Source organism: Anabrus simplex, chromosome 1 (assembly GCF_040414725.1).
Source record: "Anabrus simplex isolate iqAnaSimp1 chromosome 1, ASM4041472v1, whole genome shotgun sequence".
NCBI classification, from domain to species: Eukaryota; Metazoa; Arthropoda; class Insecta; order Orthoptera; family Tettigoniidae; genus Anabrus; species Anabrus simplex.
This window is the reverse complement of record NC_090265.1, coordinates 887,481,699-887,501,587: the sequence shown is the minus strand read 5'-3', so window position 1 is coordinate 887,501,587 and position 19,889 is coordinate 887,481,699. Positions and strand designations below refer to the sequence as shown.

The following is a 19,889-nucleotide window of genomic DNA, read 5'->3' as shown; positions in this document are numbered from 1 at the left end:
CTGTACACCCCAAAAACATCGCGTTATCTATTATCTTTAGAGATTAGTCTGGCACCTAGAATTTCACATTTCTCATCCTTTTTTGTAGCTTACAAATTATTCTTTCACCAGTATGGAAACCCCCTTCTATCATTCCTAACCTGTCTCTAAAATAAATACTCAAGTTCCGAGAGAAAATTTCTGTACCGTAATATCAGTTGTCAGGCATGATTCAATTCCTGTTACAGTTCTGGTAAATGTATACCTATCAAATTACTAAATTGTTTCCTTTTGTTACAATACTTCTGCACTTTAACAATTTTATGTCATCCTTACTTGACTTTGTGCTTCCGAAACTGTCATCACTGCTCCCTAGTCCCTTATTCCATATTCAGAGTACCCTCTTGCCATTGTTCCTGCCTGATCCAGCGATCATTCTCACTCATTACATGCCTGTTACTTCTAATTTATAAATAAGCTGGCTGGAATCAGGATAACTTTCATTCTTGTACAGCAGTATTTGGTATGGAATCAGACCTATGTAAGGATATTTTCATCCAGGAGTTGACCTTATTATAGAATACTGTTGATAGCAATTGCAAGCTCGTAACATTAGCTTTGTTGCACCGTGGTTCATTCTACTGTACTACCAACCTTGGAAAATAAACATTCTAAATATTTGAAATGATCTGCCTGTTCTAGTTTTATATTCCTAACCTGACATTCAGTTCTCATATGTTTCTTCCCTACTGAATTCACTTTAGTTCTTGAAATGCTAATTTTCACATCATATTTGCTGCACCTTTTTTCAAGTTCCAAGATAATAAATTGCAGGCTTTCCGCCCAGTCTGCCTTTAAAACCAAGTTATCAGCATAGACAAAACTGCTTACTACATTTCCATCTAACTGCCACTTGATACCTTTCAGTAAATGATTCATGTTATCTATGAACAACAAACAACCTTGAGTAATCCCTGTAAGTACCTTGAACCAAGAACTCGTTGTACGTATTCTCACTGCACCCAGTTGTCAACATATGGTAAATGCCTGTTATTGCTTTTAATAATCTAATCTCCTAGTACGGCTGATATCTTTTCCCTCAGTACTCTGTCATATGTCTTCTCTAGATCTACAAACCATTTTTCAATTACCTGGCGCATACTGAAAATCCGATCCCAACCACACTTGTTTTCATCCAAAAATTAAACATCCAATGTGTTAAAATGGCATAGAGAATATGACATGATTTCACCATTATGTTTTAAATTCCAGCTACAGGTGAAAAGAAGGCTTTTGTTGCTGCAATCATATGCCTGTCAGCAATAAATGCTACAAACTGCTTTTATTCTATTCTAGAGACACACCAAAATTATAGTATGCCATACAATTTCATAAACATATTCTTCTTCTTTATCGTTTGTCCCGCCTGGTGGCAGGGTCCACTGTGTGGATTCGTTGTCTCCATTTCATTCGGTCTTGGGCCATGTCTGGATCTAGTCTTACAGCTTTCAGGTCATTGTGTACTGTATCGGTCCATCACGGTCTTGGTCGTACCTTGGGCCTCTTTCCAACGACTTCCAATGTATACGTTGACTTTGCTAATGTATTGTCTTCTGCACGCAACACATGCCCAAACCAGCGCAAACAGTTTTCCTGCATTTTCTTCTGGATCGGTGCAATGCCAAAACGTTTCCTAATATCATCGTTTGAAATATGATCCAGTCTAGTGATGCCAGCTGTCCACCTAAGCATCTTCGTCTCCATGACGCTTAGTCGACGTTCTACCTCCTTTGTAGTTGAACAACACTCGGTGCCGTAGAGAGCAACAAGATGGATAGCAGTCCGGTAGATTTTAGATTTCAGATGGTCCTTCATCCATAGGTCGCAGGTGACACCAGTTGTCATTCGCCACTTCAGCCTTGTCAGTAAGTCGGCTGTCGTCAGAGATTGTGGAGACAAGATATTTAAATTTCTCTACTCGTTCAAGATTATAAACTTCATAGTTGGTTCCGTATTGAATTAAGATTACACATAAAATAAATACAAAATTTAATCCACCTTCTCAATACTTAACAATCATGCGATGTTTATAAAAACATTACAATATACTATTACAAGGTACTAGTTTCGGTCCTATAAGGACCATCATCAGCCTAGCCAAGATACATATGTATATACATAGTCCTAAAACAGAGTTGTGCGGTGAGATGAAAGATGAAAGAATGGACTGGGGATGTGGTGGAATGATATACATATAAAATGGTGAATATGTGAACTGTTGTAGATGTAGCAATGTTATGTTGATTAGTGACAAATAAAATCTTTCGATATATGTCTCATAAAATTACATATTAATCAACAATTATCTCAAAATTGAATAAAATAAGCTCTATTTGCTACGCTGTTCTCACTCTGTCAGTTGCACTCCACCGGCAAGCTTGTTTCACATTGCGCGCAAGGTTCATTTGGTTCCTATTGAATTGGGAATATTCCTTTGTAACACAGCAAGATTTCAATATATCACAAGACATGTCCAACAGTTTTGCCAACTTTTAACCTCTGCTATGGATTTATTGGACATCACACAAAATAATTCCCTCTGCGCCAATGTTGAACTTCATATCTTCTAGAACTCAATAGAAACATTGGACATTGTTTCAAATCCGGCATAACCCAATTTAAATTGCAACCTTAGACTATTCGTCAAATAGAGCTTATTTTATTCAATTTTGAGATAATTGTTGATTAAGATGTAATTTTATGAGACATATATCAAAATAGTTTGTCACTGATTAACATAACATTGCTACATCTAAAACAGTTATATTCACCATTTTATATGTATATCATTCCACCACATCCCCAGTCCAATCTTTTATCTCACCGCACAACTCTGTTTTAGGACTATGTATATACATCTGTATCTTGGCTAGGCTGATGATGGTCCTTATAGGACCGAAACTAGTACCTTGTAATAGTATATTGTAATGTTTTTATAAACATCGCATGATTGTTAAGTATTGAGAAGGTGGATTAAATTTTGTATTTATTTTATGTGTTTCTCTATTCGTGGTAGAACTTCACCGTCAACGTGGATGGTTCCAATTTCTCGTGGATCTAATGTCATGCATTCTGTCTTCTTATTGTTGAGGTGCAGACCGTATTAAACACACTGGATGTTTAATTTTGGGCTGAAAACCAGTTTGGTTGGGATCAGATCTTCAGTATGTGCAGGTAATTGAAAAATATTTTGTAGATCTAGGGAAGGTGGCATTGGTGCTTACATTACCCTGTTAACATTGGAGATATGTGCTGTAGTGGTGACAATTTGATTGGCAGTTTACATGGGTACTGTAATTTCCAATTTAAATCTAGCAATTGGGTAAGCCCATTATTTTGAATACCAGAGAATATATTATGCAGTAAAGTCATAAAGTTTGTTGACTGGCCGCGTTGTGACACGATGCTACACTACAGCAGATAGCTTGAACCATGGAATGGTGCATTGACAGTTCTTTGCATATCCCAGCAAGAGAAAACTGCATGCATATAGTGTTGCAAGCAGAACCACGGCCTCTGTTGTGAGCAATAGTTGAGAACACAATGTCGCACTTTGAATAACAGACATATGTCAAGTTCACCCAAAAATAAGGCAAATATGTTTGCAAAATATCTCAGACAAAGAAGCTGGGGAATATATTCAACAAGACTGGTCGTGCACATGAAGTTCATATCCCACAAAGAGCAAAAACAAAACATCAGCTACAAGGAGATCCTTCTTCGTCTAAGTAATTCAGTTCATAGTAGGTATGCTTATAGGGGAACTATTGATATGGACATATCGAAACCGGCAATGAAATTTTGCAGAGAGGGTGGGGGAACCATAAGAAAGCAATTTACAAAAATTTAGCTGCCATTGGAGCTGTAAGATCCTGAAATTGACACAGAAATGTCTAATAGGATTGCACGTGTTAGCGTATAGCTGGACGTGGACAGCCCTGGTAACCACCTGAAGCGAGTGAGTTACCTTGAGCTTTCTGCGCTAGGCAGTCAACACGTGTTCCTTTGAAAGAGCCATCACAAATTTGGCGAATCTTCTAGAGCAGGGCCTCTCAAACGGCCAAAAGCTCACTCATGCAAACTGGTGTGCAGAGTTCCTGTGCACAGTGCATCGGTCTCACTCGGCTCGGACCAACGCTTCACATCTGGGCTACTCAGATAAGCTCGGCTCAACTTCGCTCGAATTTGGAGCGCTACGGAGCAAGTGAGGAAGAGGGAGAGAGGGGGAGTGAGCGAGACAGGCGTGGGGAAAGAGAAACACAGTGCTATTGCTCCAAATCATGTAGTGGGGGTCTGCACTCTGGTCAACCAAGCAAAGTCGTCTTTTGTACCGTGCACAGTGCATGCACCAGGTGCATGCACTCTGAGAGGCCCTGTTCTAGAGTATGCATCAAGTTATTTCCATGAAAAAGGTTTCTCCTCTTCTCATGAAATAATTTTGGAAAAAAGGGAGATAGGTCAACACGTGATCAAACTGATTGAAAATCATCCCATGGATGCCAGCATTGTCTTGGAGTCGTATCTGGAGTAGCGGAAGTGATAGTGGAAGCAACCACACGTCATCTGCATTACTTGAAAGAAAAGGCAGCACACCATTGCCAGGTACGAGAGGTGTTACAGATCCAAGTTAGAGCCCCGAGTGTGATTCCTGTCAATCCAGTGAAGAGACACCACAGTCACTTAACAAATCTACTAGTTCAAGTTATGCTTCCAGCCCACAGAAGAAAGTGAAACAAGCTGTAGATCTTGTGTATAAGAGGAAAGCTATAAATTTATGATTAAAGAAGGGGGTGAGAAGTGACTGTAACAGTATAGAAATTCTCCTGATTCCTTCTGGCACTACAGGGAAAATACAGCCCTTGGATAAGTTTTTCTTCCGGCAATGGCAGGCTTTGTATTGCCATTTAACAGACATTGGGCCTGTTTGTGAAGGCCTTCTGTTTGATGTTCATCAGAGAAACAGCATAGTGAAAATGAAATTCTTCATGCATTTTCAATTTTCTTCACCACGGTTCAAGGACATGATTAAATATTCGTGGTTCACAACCAATTATACAACAGAGACACCTCCTGAGTTTGAAGTACCTGCAAAATATTGCCTTCAAACAAGTAAGGAAAACTATGAAGAACAATGTAGCCTCAGATTGCATATTCATTGTGCAAGGTGCCAAAAGTATTTGAGTATTTATCATGCAATTAACGCACCTCATTTATGTTTCACATTCATTTTCTAACAACAAAGTGACCTTGGCGCGCGGTAGCCTGCTAATTTGTTCCATTTCTATCCAGCATAACTGCAACTCCACTCCACTGTGGACCACGCCAGCAAGGTGCAAGGGTTGTCAGTAGCTGCGTTTTCACATGGATATTGCATCAAGATTTCAATACTTTCCAGTTCAAAATTGCAGCTAAATTTTTGTACATTGCTTTTTTTGTTGTCTCCTCATCCTCTCAGCAAAATTGCATTGTTGGTTTTGTTATGACCGTATCGATAGTTCCCTTGTTAGAAAGAACTGGCTGTTGCTATTCAACACTCCTACATATCACTCTGTGCTGCCGAAAAGGAATTAGTAATGCAGCAGGTCATTGCACCATGCTAGTTGAAAACAAAGCTATGTGGGCCACTATTTTGAGGGACGATTTGAAACGGTGAAAGTATACACTGTGTTACATGACTGCCTACATTCTACGTGACAGTCCACAAATTGACTGACTATTATAAGGTGTGTTCATATAAGTTGCAGGACTAAGTTTGAAAGGAAGTGAACTTTCTATCACCTAATCATACATGATCAAATAGCTAGTACAAGCTGTAATCTATGTAGAAGTTTTGCCTTATTTTTTGAAGGGCAGTATTCTGTGTCAACTGATTATATTTACTCCGTAGAACTAGCTGCATGTAAAGATGCTTCCATCATGGTGGTTTGTTCTGAAACTACGTAGTAAGTTATATCTTTGATAGGTGAAGACCTATATCACAAAACAGATTGTATCTATATCTCAAACTTACCTTCTTAAAAATGTTCAGTGTCTGATATCTTTCTGGTCTTGTACCTCTAAAATATAACCAGCTAATAAGTGAAAACCTTTGGACAGTTCGGTTTCAGTTTAACATGCTTCATAGATATTGTTTCAACTTGTGGACCTGTAATGATTATAAGTACAGTAAAACCTCTCTATAACGGACACCTTTGGGACCAGAAAAAATGTCCATTATGAAGGGGTGACGGCCTGAGAGAGGTTATGAAACCAGTATCATTAAACATAAGTTGGAACACAATAACCCATGTATTGTATGTGTTAACAATTCTCGCAAATGTACCTTTAATTGTAAACCGTATACAGTATTGTACAGTACACTGCACTGTACTCACATGAGAAAGTTGTAGATGGGCTGCTGCAGCTGCGATGTACTGTATTAAAGAGACAAAAACACTTCTGTGGAAACCTCTATTGAGCACAATGTACACTACTACCGTTCACCATGTTAAAATTAAGAAGAACATATGAGTTTTTGAAACTTTAAATCAATATGTAGTTGTAGCAATCTCTAGCACAGTACAGTAAAACATTAGCACTTGAAAAAATCCGTAATGTTCGTTTGTTTTGTCCATTTCGGTTTAGCAATGATATTTTCACTATGTGCAATTAAATCTTGGGTTAAATTTACATCTTTTTCATAGTTTTGTTTATAATAGAATTCTTTCAGTCGCTTAACAAAGCCGAGAGCCTCACTGTACGAGATTATTGGCACCACATTAATGTCCATATTTTCTTCAAAGTCGTCATTAGCATCACGTTCACTCCCGCTTTCGTCAGAATCTTCATTTTTGTCCTCCTTCCCTTGGATTGACTGAAGAATCGTTTTCGTGTCTCCACTGTCACACTCTGTTGGAATATCTGAATCAATTTCGATATAGGTGTTCACTTGTACACTGTAACCTGCTGCATTAATCAACTGTTGTGTTGTTTCCGTGCTGTCAGGAAGGGTATCTGATTCTATTTCGGGATGTCCACCACTAGCAGGAAAACCAGCTTTCAGAAAGCAGTTACGAATTGTTGAGGCTGTAACGTTTTTCCATGCATTGGTTATCCACAAAATTGTTTGGAGAACATTCAGTCCGTTTGTCAGTGTTTGAAGGGTTACTTCATTCCCGTTAAGTTCTGATACTATGTGCTTCATCACTAACTGTCGGTACATAACCTTGAAGTTCTGATTCACTCCTTGGTCAAGAGGCTAAGAAACTGATGTTACATTTGGTGGGAAAAAGACGATCTTCACATTTTGCAACTTAATTGTATCTGGATGCGATGCTGTATTATCAAGGAATAATAACACTTTTTGCTCCTGGCATATCATTTTTCTGTCCAATTGTTCTAACCACCCTGTCATTATTTCTCTGGTCATCCATGCTTTTCTATTCGCTTTCCATTGAATGCCAAACTTCGTAATGTCCATATTCTTAAAACACCTTTGTTTTGCAGCTTTTCCTATCACAAGGGGCTTCTCCTGTTCTCCACTCATACTTGTACATAACAAGACCATAAGACGTTCTTTCGCAACTTTTCCACCAGTACAACGATTTCCTTTGAAACACGAAGTTTAGTCGGGTAAAGCACGGAAAAATGAAGGTATTTTTCTTGCCAGTTTTCAACAATCTCCATATTAACACTGGATGATTCTCCGCAAATCACTCTGAAGTTGATACCATGTCGCTTTCTGAATCTTTCTAGCCAGCCATTCAAGGCATTGAAATCTCCAATACCTAATTCTCCCGCGAATTCTAACGCTTTTGCTTGTATCATTGGTCCTGACACACGGACATTCTGACTTCCTATTTTAGCGAACCACTCCAGCGTTGCCTTGTCAATGAGAGCTCCACTACCACTTTGAAACAGTTTAATGCGCTGTTCGTTGCCATTTAAATGCCATTCTTTCACTAGTTCCTCTTGCTTTTTCACAATTTCAGCTGCCTGTGTCTTTTCAATCTTGAACACTTCGGACAGTTTACGCACACTACACTTCTCACATTCATGATAGTCTTCTATTTTGCCTACCTTTTCCTTTAGAGTTAGAAACTTCCTCAGAGCCATGTTTACACCAACTTATTAATGTAATACTGAACACATCAAAAGCCCACGAGTCAGTGAAAAGTAACCTGACAGTGAAGGTACGAATTCCAGCGCTGTTGAGCATGTCCGATCACACAACTTCCAGAAGTGATAGCGTAGCTTAGTGTTGCCTTTCAAGAATGTGTACAGGCTGGACCAAAAATTTCAGTACCGGGCGAGTTGGCTGTGCGCGTAGAGGCGCGCGGCTGTGAGCTTGCATCCGGGAGATATTAGGTTCGAATCCCACTATCGGCAGCCCTGAAGATGGTTTTCCGTGGTTTCCCATTTTCACACCAGGCAAATGCTGGGGCTGTACCTTAATTAAGGCCACGGCCGCTTCCTTCCAACTCCTAGGCCTTTCCTATCCCATCGTCGCCATAAGACCTATCTGTGTCGGTGCGACGTAAAGCCCCTAGCAAAAAAAAAAAAAAAAATTTCAGTGTCTGCGATTCTTGGAAGTACAGCATGTGCAAAAAGTAAGTGAATACATACTGTACAGGACACAATACAGTATTTTTTGAAAAACAAAGTGTCCGTTAGGGGAGGTTTAATTGGAGTTTCTCGTGGCTATGGTGTGTCCGCGTCCGTAATGAAGGGTGTCCGTATAAGAGGGGTAAATTACTCATGCACAATATGGTATTTAATTATAGACCTAGAAAATCGTCCGCCAGTGAGGGGTGTCCGTTAAGACAGGTTTTACTGTAGTAATTTTTATTGCAGTACACTACTGTAGTAATTTTTTTAACCATAATGGTCAACTATCTTAGGTCTGTATTAACTTAAAATTAATCACACATTCATTTATTTAAACACCTTGTTCCACCTGGTCAGTACTATTAATAGTTTTTGTTGTTATCAAAAGCCGAAATGTTTCGAGGAACTTCAGCTGTTCTCTTCTTCAGATGTGTAAAATTACTAAAGATACTCTTGGACTTGTTTCATAAATTCTTAACTTGACACATCAAAATAAATTTAAACATCTATAAGTTATTGTTGAAATGCTTTGGTTAAATGAATAAAAAACATAAAATGTATCACTTTATAAAATACAAACATCAAATACTAATCTTAGATTATCCTTAACGTTACAGAACATATAATGAAAAATTTTTGTTCAAAGAGTCTGTATCTGTATAAAATTCTAGATTGATGCCTCGAAAAATGTTAATTATTAGCAACTCTTACTTTCTCAGCCAGTTCATTTACTTCATGGTCTTTCTCAATCTTTCTTTGGTTCTAAAACATACGAAGAAAGGAACTAACTTAATTCCAACTTTTAAATTTAAATATTTAAAATTCAAATGCTGTCAGAAAACTAATTGATATAGCTGCTTGTCAGTTACTCGAAAAACAAAACAAGACCTTGACCTTTATTGACATGGGCAGCACGTGAGCCAGATACAACTATCTTTCTCCTTTAAAAAAACAAATCAAATTTAAATTAGAATCATCTTACAATAACGTGAAAAGAAGACTTGGTTCTCTTAGTAACTATTAGTCAGTCTGGCCCCAAGTTCGATTCCCGGCCGGGTCAGGGGTATTTAATTGTAAAAAATTATAATCCCTGGCCTGGGGACTGGGTGTTTGTGTCACCCTTAATATTCCTTTCGTCACATTCAACACTTCCGCAATTTCCATGTACACGCAGGTTCATAACATATGGTGCAAAGTAGGGCAAAAGATCTTTCTAGGTTGACGCCTCGAATAAATAGCATTTTTTTTTTTAAACTATCATTCACTTCATGGATCAGTTGTTAGCCAGAAATATCAAACTTTAGCTGATCTTTTGAAACGCCTCAAAGGGGCTCTATGAGGTCTTGTGCCAGAACAGAGTTCACCATACAGAAATTTGACGAGGAAGCCTGGTTTCACTCATGCGATGGGCGTACCCTTTCCATCTGAGACAGTGGCCAATGATGGTAGCCTCAATGCTTATAGCATGTGCTTTCTCAAGAACTACAAAGTTGGTGACCCGGTCCTCCCATTTCATATTCATGATGGATCTAAGTTTTTGCAGATGGAAGCGCTCTAGCTTTTTGATATCCTGATGGCACGTTTCACAACTGTAAAGCAGTGTTAATATTACAACAGCATGGTAAACCATGAACTTGATATGCATTGTAAGCTCCTTATTAATGTAGACACGACGGGTTGAACATCCAAATGCTGAGTGAGGAGCACCAATTCTCCTATCAACATCTTGTGAGCAGGTAGCATTTCTTGAAAGGATACTTCTTAGATATAAAAAGTGGTCGACCTGCTGTAGTGGAGTATCTGCAGTGGAGATATTAAAAGGTGGGAGATTCGTTCCAGGTGCAGGCTGTGAGAGTACTTTAGTTTTCTGAACATTAATACAGTACTGTGGTTACAAACAGAAGATGATGACAGGGAAAATAAAGTAATGTAACATTTAATAGTTGCTTTTAGAACAAGCAGAACTTCACTGGCAATAAGTATTGAAACAAAGAAACAGTTTGGTGGATTATATTGGAGGGTGGGTAGAGCAGCAATTGTTAGTCACACATGCTGTTCTTCCTATCTAAAACTTCTTAATTTCTTTGCTCTGTTATGAAACTAGTGTGATTAAGGTATGTCTGGTTTCCTCCAATGCATTTTACTTATTCTTGTACACTAATTGTATGGTGCAGTTCCAAGCCCTGTGAATGATAATGTTTCGTCTGTTTTTGTTATAGATGCCTTGCTTGAAGAAAGAACTTAGCTTCTTAACTTACACTGATCGTTTTCATACACTGCTGTACCTGGAGGAAATAAATCAAAACATTTTGATGCGACATTATGACATAGAAAGAGCCAAGTTTAGTTTTGCTGGAGAGAGCATGGAATTTCTTGCTCTTGAGATCCCAGGGCTTGCAGAGAAACGACCATCACTCATCATAGGAGATAAAGTTATTGCTACACCTCTTGATGGAGATCCTAATAAGCCAGGTGAGAAATCATCATCAGCAAATTACAAAGCAACTCATTGTAGTTGGAAGTATACTCCTTGCTTGTGCCTCATAATAGAACCAATTTTTTTATAAGTTACTTAAAAATATTGTCTAGATGCAGAATAGAATTTGTCCAACTCATTGGCTGAATGGTCAGCGTACTGGCCTTCGGTTCAGAGGGTCCAGGGTTCGATTCCCAGCCGGGTCAGGGATTTTAATCGCTTCTGATTAATTCTTCTGGCTCAGGGACTGGGTGTATGTGAACGTCCCAACACTCTCCTTGTCATATTCAGACAACACACCACACTACCAACCACCACAGAAACATGCAATAGTGCTTACATCCCTCCATATAGGGTTGGCAATAGGAAGGGCATCCGGCCGTAAAACAGGGCCAAATCCGCATGTGCCACATATTTCGCACCCGCAACCCCACAGGTGTAGGAAAAGATGAAGAAAAGCTGAACCGAGCTCGATAGCTGCAGTCGCTTAAGTGCGGCCAGTATCCAGTAATCGGGAGATCGTGGGTTCGAGCCCCACTGTCGGCAGCCCTGAAGATGGTTTTCCGTGGTTTCCCATTTTCACACCAGGCAAATGCCGGGGCTGTACCTTAATTAAGGCCACGGCCGCATCCTTCCACTTCCTAGGTATTTCCCATCCCGTCGTCGCCATAAGACCTATCTGTGTCGGTGCGACGTAAAGCAAAAAAAAAAAAAAAAAAGCTGAATAGAATTTATTGTTAATAATAATAATACCGAGCTCGATAGCTGCAGTCGCTTAAGTGCGGCCAGTATCCAGTATTCGGGAGATAGTAGGTTCGAATCCCACTGTCGGCAGCCCTGAAAATGGTTTTCCGTGGTTTCCCATTTTCACACCAGGCAGATGCTGGGGCTGTACCTTAATTAAGGCCACGGCCGCTTCCTTCCCACTCCTAGCCCTTTCCTGTCCCATCATCGCCATAAGACCTATCTGTGTCGGTGCGACGTAAAGCAACTAGCAAAAATAAAAAATTTAAAAAAATAATACATTGCTATCATTTAATGTACCTTAAGTGCTATTTGTTTTAAAAGACTGTAAATTATCAGAATTGTGTTCTGAAACTGAGTTCTTGTAACTTGAATCTCTTGCATTTATCATTATAATGTTCATCTGTATTCGTCCCACTTAATGGAAGCATGTGTATGTGTTCCATGTTGGAGTGCAAATTTATGTCCTAACTCCCAGCATGCAGCTTAATTTAGCAATCATATCTGCTTCTTGTCTTGTCAAGACAGGTCTGGTCAGGTCAGGTACATCCTGCTACCGTATGTGACTGTCTGGCCGAGGGTTGGGCGGCCGTTACCAAACCTGACAAACTAAGGGAGAACCAATGGCTATGGGCAGAGGAGTTCACCCTTAGGGGGCTTGTTAAGGCCTTTGTGTAGGAAATGACACATAAATTCAACAGGAAGCTGCTGCCTTGTAGATTTGGCAGGGGACTACTAAAGGCTAAGGGTGATAACCCTGACAGAAAATCTTCTGTAACGTGAGGCCTAGCCAGTTGGAGATAATTGCAATCGTTTTCAAGACAAATACGAGCCTCGGTTCAAAGAACTCAAGACAACGACAACAGCTAGGTGCTTACAGCCTGAAGCCTCACCAGCTACTAAACCCAAATCAAGACCCAGTTACTGGATTGGAACCTTGAATATTTTAACATGACAAATAAAACTGAGGAAATAGTTGATATGATGGAAAGGAGGAAAATTCTTATGGGGATGAGTGAAACCAAATGGAAGGCAACAGAAATAAGACACCTCCATCTAGACTATAAACTATACTGGTCTGGAAAATTACTTGGAGTCAAGAAATGGAGAGGGCTTTATACGTTATAAAGATATGTTTGTAGCCAGATTGAATTTGTCAGTAATAGAATAATGCAAGTGTCAGTAAAGTGGAATGGAGACAAATATATAATACAGGTCTATGCTCCACAATCATGATGTTCAAATGAAGAAAAAGAAGCCTTCCTGTCCAACTTGGAAGAACATATGGATTGTGAAAATTTGGTAGTAATGGGATATCTTATTGCTCAGGTTGGATCAGACGGACTGGGCTATGAATCCTCTCTGGGTCCTCATGGAATGGGGAATAGGATGCCAGAGGGCAAACATCTTCTAGATCTTTGTGTGAGGAACAATATGGTTGTAAGTAACACTTCGTTCAAGGAAAGGGACACGCATAAGATCGCAAGACATAGTTGGGGCGATCAGTATGGAACTGTGATTGATTGTATATACTCACTGACCAAGAAGTTTGGAAGATCGTAAATGATGTCAGAGTAATTCCTAGTGAAAATTTGGATGGAGACCACGTGCTGTTGGCTGCAGATATCACAAAGAGAAGACATCCTAGTCTACAACAAGAGAACACCAAAAATAAAAACTTGAAGACTTTCTGAACCAAGGATGAAGGAAATGTTTCGAGAAAATGTTCGAAAGATGTTACCAAAAGAAGATCTGAGATCTGAAAATGAGGAATGGGATAACCTGAGGAGAGTATTGATGAAGACAGCTGAAAGAGTATGTGGAAGGCAGAGCCAAAAAGAAAATCCAATGAAACAGCATGGTGGAATGAGGATGTAAAAGCTGCTGTCAAAGCTAGAAATGGTGCAAGATGAGTTTTGTACCATGCCAGCGTGCGAGGAAATCCAAGTGAAATCGAGGAAAAACTATAATTTTACAGAGAAAAAAGATTACAGGTCAAAAGAATAGTTTACATTGAGAAATGGAAATGCAAAGAAAATCTTGTCAATAGAATAGGGCAAGGCAAACACAAGAAGCTCCTGTATAGCATTGTTAAAAACAAAAGAAATGATAATAGTACTATCAACACAGTAGAGCTTCCAAACAGAGAGGTAAGTAGAAATGAAAATGAAATATTACAAGAGTTAAGTAGATATTTCAATCACTTATTGAACTGTAATACAACTGATAACACACATGATGACCCTCTAAACACTATACATTATAATGTAGAAAGTTTAACCTAGCTGGAAGTGGAGACAGCAATATGTGAAATGAATACAACAAGTCTGCAGGATTGGATGAGTTCAGTGTGGACATGATCAAAGCACTTGGAGAACCTGGATTACAATGGTTGTACAGAGTTCTAAATAAAATTTGGAAAGAAAATTAAATCCCCAGTGACTGGAGGCAAGGAGTGATTTTTTCACTATTTAAGAAAGGTGACCAAAAGAAGTGTAACAACTATAGAGGCATAACCCTTCTATCTCATGGATTAAAAATATATGAGACCATCCTGGAGAGAAAAATCAGAAAATTTGTTGAACCTAAACTTGAGGAAGAACAACATGGATTTACAGCGAACAGATCAACGCTAGACCTCATTTTTTCAACAAGAGTGCTCTTTGTAAAATACTGGGACAAGAATAGAACGGTTATAGTTGTATTGTTGGATATTGAGAAGGCATATTATCATGTACCACGTAAGCACATACGGAAATGTCTGAGGCGTAAATAAGTGCCAGATGAGATTATAGCTCGAATAAAACAACTATATCAAGAGACAAAGATCTGTGTGCAGATTCAAGGAGGCAGGTCAAACTATTTTGAAACCAAGAGCGGAGTCCAACAAGGAAGTTGTCTATCACCATCTCTCTTCATTACTATAATGGACGAGGTTATAAAAGCAGTGAAAACGAAGGATCAGACAACAAATGCAGAAGTTCAAGCTAAACTAGATCTTTGGCAAGAAGAATTTGAAAGAATGGGAATGATCATCAGCCGAACTAAAACCCTCGGTTTAGTGATGAGTCGAAATCTTCAAGCAGTCTACATGCAAGTGCAAAATGAAGAAGTAGACATTATACATAACTTCAAATAGTTAGAGAGTTTCATTTCTTCCGACAATACCATAAACCGAGAAATAGGCAATAGAATACAAGCTACATCAAAATTCTACCACTCCATCCGTCAATTACTTTGGGATGACTCGTTTCCCCAAGCTTGCAAGCTCACACTGTACAAAACATATCTTGTACCAGTTCTAACATACGGACTGGAAGCAGCATTGTTGACTACGTCTGCACAAAGTCCGCCTACAGGCCACTGAAATGAAATTCCTTTGGTCATGTTTCCAAAAGACAAGGACAGACAAAATAAGGAATGAAAGTATTCGGCAACAACTTGGATTGGATAGGAATCTGTTGGAAACCTTAGAATTAAGCAGATTACGATGGTATGGACATATGAGAAGGGTCGCTTCAGTTAGGACTTCAAGAGCATACTATGAAAGGAATGTTGTTGGTAAGAGGCCCAGATGGAGGCCTCGTGACAGTTGGGGAAAAAACAATTTTTCAAAGACCTTGCCAAATGTGATGTAAATTGGCAGCAAAAGGTAGAACATCAGCTGTGGATGAACGGGACAAACTGGAAGAGGCTCGTAAACACCCGCACCCGGCTTGCTACAGCGGAAAATAGATGATGATCTGCTTCTGCTCGCAGGACGTGTCCAAACTACCGTAGGTGATTTTGCGTAAGTATTTTCTTGTGTCAACATGAGAAGCATGAGCCATTAAAATTATGTGGGATGACCATCTGAGTAGAATTTATGTGGTAGGTCATCAACCAAGAGGCTGGTTCGAACCTCAGATAGCACCACCTGAGGTTAAGGGGGGACGTTCATGAAATTGGCCCAAAATGTCAATTTTCAATTTATCTTTTATTTAATAGTAGAACTCATTGACAATATGTTCCCAAAGTTTCAAGGACGAAATTGCATCCGAACTGCCTGAAAGATAATAATTAAATGTGTGACGCGACCTTACAGCCACACCCACTTTTGAAGCATTACTTCAATACTAGCTCGGTGAAGAACGATTCCGTTGCTTTCAAGCAAACTTGCACGGGATACTTCTAGAAGGCTGTGATACATACTCTTTGGTTTTATATATCATCTATGACTGTGTTCCGCATCTTAGAAACAATACCAAACCAGCTGCTTGTTTATAAAGAAGCAATAATTTCTTCTTTTGCCTTCTGCTACTGACGGAGATTTACACAAGTGTTCGATTCTTTCATCGTTCAATAATGCTATGGTCACAAGGAGTGTATACAAGACTGGATAAACTGATTTTGCAGAAGTTGGTGAACGCAAGACATGAGAAACAAACCAGGAATGAGGTTAGGTGTGAATTAAGAACTGTATCGGATACATATTTTCACATGGTGTAAACAGATGAACCACCAATTTGTAATCTGTGCCACATTAGCTGCTGTAAATATCTACAGGCTCAGAGGAATAATAACCCCAACATCCACAAGCAGAAGCTTCCAGAATGTATCCTAGATGTTATCAAGCCCACTTACAGGTTTCTGGCTGTGGCAGTCGAGTGGTATGAGTTGTATCTCAATAATCAGAGTTCGATAGAATAGTGTTAATGTCAAGTACTAGCGATTCTTGGCGAAAGATAAACAACAGCATTTCAACAAACAGGAAGCGAATGACTCAACCTTGATGGAGCATCGAGCAACAGGACGCAGGGAAGCGTGTAGTATAAGAATTCTGCTCAGTTCAAGTTTCCACAAGCAGCGCAAACCAGTTCCCTAAACACTAGCTATGCATCGTACAAATAAGTTTTGGGCCATAACCCAAGAGAATTCCGCGGTAGGTACAGAAAGAATACGATAAGGAAGGGAACATATCCTCCTCAGTCCCGAGTGGAAATGAAGTATGTTACAAGTTTGTTTTTTGCATAAATAATTCAGTTAGGTACCAAATAACACAAGAAAAGAAATAATTTTCTTTCATCATAGGTATTTTATTATGTAACAGTGTGTCCAGTATGCTGGACACTGGGTCTCAATTGTTGTAAACACAGAGAAAATAAGTGAACATAAAATACGATTCTAACTATCGAGAATCAATTCTTTACACACATTGTGCATCTGTTGTTAACAATGTAACATTCAGCTGTGAAATTGTAGGAAACACTGCCTCTCACTCGATATGCACAGAAATACATTACACTGAACACACTTGAATTTCGTTCTAGACTTCCAGTCCTTGTTTCGACATCTCATCCATTTGTTTTTATCATCAATTGCACAAATAGGTAGATGGTTGTTTCCTGATTTTCTGATGTCTTTGTTGGGAATTGTAGCTGGACTGTTTTTCTTTCTTGGTGGTTCAGGGCTCTCATCGTCCTCATCAGAAGAATAAATTGCCTGTCTTCTAGCAGTGGCAGCAAAACTTAATGATTCTCCAATATAGATCTTGAATTCCAGAAGATCCATTGTTTCTTTAGGTCTATGACCAAGAGCTTTCTGGTCTTTCCTATATTCAATCCATGAATTAACAATGGCCAAATCAATGAAATGGAAGAAAACTCGAACAGGCCATTTCTTTGTTCTCATGGAAATGCGGTAAAATGATACCATTCGGTCGCATAAGTCTACCCCTCCCATTGATGAGTTGTAGGTGAGAACAAGCTTGGCCTGCTCAACATCAATGTAGGATTTGCTTTTCTTGTCCCACCGTCTGACAAAGTGTGTAGGGAATGCACCAGTACAGGTCGAGGCTAAGAGGACTGACCTGTTATCCATCCATTTTACGATACACATATTTCCATCTTCTCTTACAAATTCATCGCAGGAACCTCTTCCTCTCTTCAGCAAGTCTTTGTCACTGGGAAGTTTTGATTTCACTGAACTGTCTATGCGGCTAGCGAGTATCGTACCTGTGGCAAAAAATGCGTCTTTCAAGAAGGTAGTCGAGCAGTGGGATTGAGGTGAAGTATCTGTCGCAGTAAACTATATGGTCACTTGGAATTCTATCTTCCACCAGTTTCACTACAACTGACCCTCCAATACCTAAGTTAGGGGAAGGCTGGCCATTAGGCCAGGTTTTGGCTCCTTGATAGATGAAAAAATCTAGTACCAGTCCATCTGGAGTTGCAAGAACAACATTCTTAATACCAACTGGATTTGGTTTGTTTTTTACAAACTGTCTCAGTGACGTAGTTCCAGTAAATGGAATCATCTGCTCATCTACTGACAGATTACGTGAAACTGGAAGGGTCAAACACTTCCTCCGAACAGTATGAAGTATCGGCTGCACCTTCCACTATTTATTTTCCTGTTTTTCATCATCTGAAACACCTAAATTGTCCACAAAATGCAGATAATTCCTCAATTTAAACATCCTGTCTCTGGAAATGACAGTCACTGCAGGTGCCCTTAAACCCTGACGGTAGTACATCCGAAATCTAGGAAATTTCATGCATCCTGTAATAATATGTGCCCCCACAAGTTGTTTAATTTTATTTCGGATTGGTTTGAAGTGGTCTTTGATTATCCTGCAAGGCTCTGATATTAGTTTGTTCAGCTACAATCTTCCATATTTCATCAGGAAAGTACTGCTCGAAGTACCTTAGTGGTGTCCATAGTTCTCTCCCTCCCACAGACCATTCTTTCTCAGGTAGATCCTTCAATTTGTCATCAAATTGCTGCCTCTTCCATTTCATGCTCCTTTGCTTGGTAGACTTTGATGTGCAGGGGGTATGTATATCTTCAAGTTCTTCTGGCTCAGGTGAAGGATCAGAACTTTCTTCGGAAGAAACATCCCACGTTGGATCATCAAAAACACCATCCGATAAATCTTCAATGTCGCTGCTCTCTTCCAACAGAGTGAATATGTCCTCATCTGTGATTGGTTTCCTGTAAACTAAACAGATAAAACGAAGATTATTATTATTATTATTATTATTATTATTATTATTATTATTATTATTATTATTATTATTATTATTAACACACAATGCAAGAATAACGGATTAACATATAAATTAATTTTGGATAAATTCTATTTCAATGCAACAAACATACGGACTGAACTGAGTTAAGATTTCACTTTGCAAAGACGTCATATTTTCCCACCAAAAAGCTGAGATACTGAACAGAGACCTGGTGTCCAGCCGACTGGACTTCATAAGAAATAGTGGATTAAGCAAATAAATAATATATGTACAGTATGCTACATTACACAGAGAGCTTCTCCATTATATATACAAATAATTTCAATACTTAACCGTACAATAACTTGTGAATTACTTCAGTACTTACCCTTATTTCTCTGGGAAGTCTTCCTACCCATCTCAGCTATAGACGCCATGATGCCTAAACGCGAATAGCCAACTTCAGAAACATAAAATGAAAGATTAAAAAACCAAAGAGCAAAAGGTACATGTGCAGCAAGCTGGACAACAGGATTTAGAGAGAGTGAAACTGAATTTCTTGCATTTACGGCTGTACATAAGTGTGTCCAGCCGGCTGGACACCTGGACTGAGGAGGATATATAGAGAACTGCCCAAAGAACAGGTTTCAATAACAGATATATTGTAACAATTCAAAGGAGATGACAAATATTTACATAAAAATGGATAAATAAAACCTCTTGAGGTTTAATGCAAATCATTCAAGCAATTATCTCTACCGCAGATACATCCAGGTACGAGAAAAAGCAGAATTACACAGTTGCTTCCTATTATCTTTGGTGTAAGCATCTAATGTCTATTAACATCACACATCAAAACGAGAACAAAGGGAACCATGGAAGTCACAGTTAGATATCTTTTTTTTTTGCACAGGATATTTACAATTACAATGAAGGAGGAACTGCTCTTGGTATCACCCTTATCTTTGGTAAACACAGATCGTGAAAGGAAGAACCACGTGAATTATTGTTATTGCAATAGACTTGGACATGAAATTTTTAACCTCAACACACCT

The 19,889-nt window shown here is 39.1% G+C and overlaps 1 protein-coding gene across 1 annotated transcript in view; it reads left to right on the top strand.

The window, feature by feature from the left end:
* armi (armitage) overlaps nt 1–19,889 on the top strand; it is a 117,897-nt gene that overhangs the window by 41,057 nt on the left and 56,951 nt on the right. The window contains exon 3 of the mRNA XM_067136544.2: nt 10,845–11,097. Coding sequence (XP_066992645.2) covers nt 10,845–11,097 — 253 coding nt within the window. The remainder of the gene's footprint in view (nt 1–10,844; nt 11,098–19,889) is intronic.